The sequence below is a fragment of the Carlito syrichta genome, unplaced genomic scaffold (genome assembly GCF_000164805.1).
Source record: "Carlito syrichta isolate Samal-C Ts95f unplaced genomic scaffold, Tarsius_syrichta-2.0.1 Scaffold94741, whole genome shotgun sequence".
Lineage (NCBI taxonomy): Eukaryota > Metazoa > Chordata > Mammalia > Primates > Tarsiidae > Carlito > Carlito syrichta.
Genome location: NW_007038837.1, coordinates 1 through 1,975, shown reverse-complemented (window position 1 = coordinate 1,975; position 1,975 = coordinate 1). Strand labels below are relative to the sequence as shown.

The window sequence follows — 1,975 nt, the reverse complement described above, 5'->3', positions numbered from 1 at the left end:
TGAGCCGCTTGGCCTCTCGCTCTCGGATGAGTCGGGCCTGCCGCTTCTCTGGGGTTTCATTGGCCCGCTTCAGCCTCATGGCCTCCCTATCCCGCTGCAGCCGGCGTGCCCGCTGCTCATCTGTCTCCTGCATGCGCTGCAGGCGCTTGGCTTCACGGTCCCTCATGCGCCTCACCTCCCGCTCCTCGGGGGTCTCATTGTCCCGCCGGCTCTTCTTGGCCGTGCGCTCTCTTTCCAGCCGCTGCAGCCGTACTTCTAAAGGCTCATTCTGTCGACGTAGGGCCCACTTGCGTACACTAGGGGTCTGAGCTTCCAGTAGCTTACGGTAGGCAGCACAGTTGTTGCACACAAGTAGAATTCCAGCAGGGTACACTGGAGGACTAAAGGCAATGTCCTTCCCCTCAGCATTGGAGGGGCCTTCATTGTGGGCTATGGGTAGGGATTCCATATTAAGTACTTCAGGAAGTTTCTCACTGGAAAGCAAAAATGTTGGATGGTTAGTGTCTCCTTCCAGCAAGGCTCAAGACTTCAGCCCTGGCTTACTCTTTTCCTACAAGGCCAGTTGCTCCAAGTTCACTACTAGGATTCAGTTTGGTTGCTTGACAGACCTCTTCTACTTCTCCATCCCTTCTTTTTGGGTGAGTGTATCTACCAAGTCTTAAAGCCAACCTGGAGATAATGACTGAGGCTGAAGCGGGCAACATGCCAGAAATCAGACGAATCCTTACAATATGAAGTTTTCATTCAAGCTGGAATGATGGTGTTTGGTAAGAGCTGTGCAGGGGCATTCTTTCTGTGGGAATGAAGGCTCCTGAAGGTGGAGACCTCCCTCAGGCAGGGTGCAGACCACTGACTTATCTCCTCCTCCCCTGACACTGTCTGCAGTACAAAGATAGACTCTGCACTGTATACTAGGCAAATGGGACAAGGACACGATGTTCACATGGTTCCAGTCTTCCTAGGACACAGTGGAGACTATGTCTCAGCACCCTGTAAGTTCTTTTTCCGTGCTTTATTATGAATGTTCTTGGACTTTCCTACATTTCTTTCTAGTTAAAATACTATTCCAGTGGGAAAATAAAAGGGAATTCATTTTCCTTTGGGGATATCTGATGGAATAGGCTTATTTCCTAGCCTCCGTGCTTGTATTCCCAAATAGTCATGAGTCATGAGCCTTTGCATTACCTATCTCTGGCCTTCGCATTGGCTTGAGAAAGCAGAACCCATACCCAGTAATTTCTCCCAGCACAATAGGGATAGGTGCCCGGCTAACCTGTTAAAAGTGGCATGGCTGGTGAAACGGGCTCCACACACAGCACAGTTAGACCGCTGGTCCTCCGAGTGGATTAGGAGGTGGCGACCCAGTGACCCCGGGGAGCTAAGGGCCCGGCCACAGACAGGGCACATGTAGCTCTTGGCACTCACCACCGCTGCAGTGTGCTGTAAAACAGAGCCTTCACCTGTCAGTATGTGCTATCTTCAGGACAACCTGCACCCACTCAGAAACTACTATCTAGGAAATATCCCCCTTTCCTTTGACTCAGAACAAGGGACTTGCAACTATTCTCTTCACTTAGCCCCTAGAAAACTCATAGTCTCTTGAGCCAGAGGGCCTGGTCATTCAGACCATTGCTCAGATCTCCTTAGCTTGAGTTCTGACTACATTCTGGGACATGTGGCTGGCTTGAGGAACAATGGAGTGTCAGAGCTCTCTTTAGAGCCTGAGAGTTCATGCTCGGGATAATTTCTCTCTGTCTCTCTGGCTCACACTGTGCTGGTACAAGTACATGTTAAGGGAGCAATGAAGGCCAAATCTAGAAGCTTCACCTCAAACTTCCAAGTAGCTGGAACTACAGGTGTTTGCCATCATGCCCGGCTAATTTTTTTAAAAATTTATTGTAAAGAAGAGGTCTCGCCAAGTTGCCCAGGCTGGTCTCGAACCCCTGGATTCAGGCAATCCTCTCGCCTCTGCCTC

General features: G+C 50.4%; 1 protein-coding gene across 1 annotated transcript; it reads right to left on the bottom strand.

The window, feature by feature from the left end:
• Positions 1-4: 4 nt before the first annotated feature.
• On the bottom strand, positions 5-1,461 carry LOC103263914 (zinc finger protein 821-like; the record flags this gene model as incomplete). Its single annotated transcript, XM_008061584.2, has 2 exons — positions 1,274-1,461; positions 5-473 (listed from the first exon to the last, which is right to left on the bottom strand). Coding segments are annotated over exons 1-2 (603 nt in total), but the record flags the coding sequence as incomplete, so codon positions are not given.
• Between the last annotated feature and the right edge of the window lie 514 nt (positions 1,462-1,975).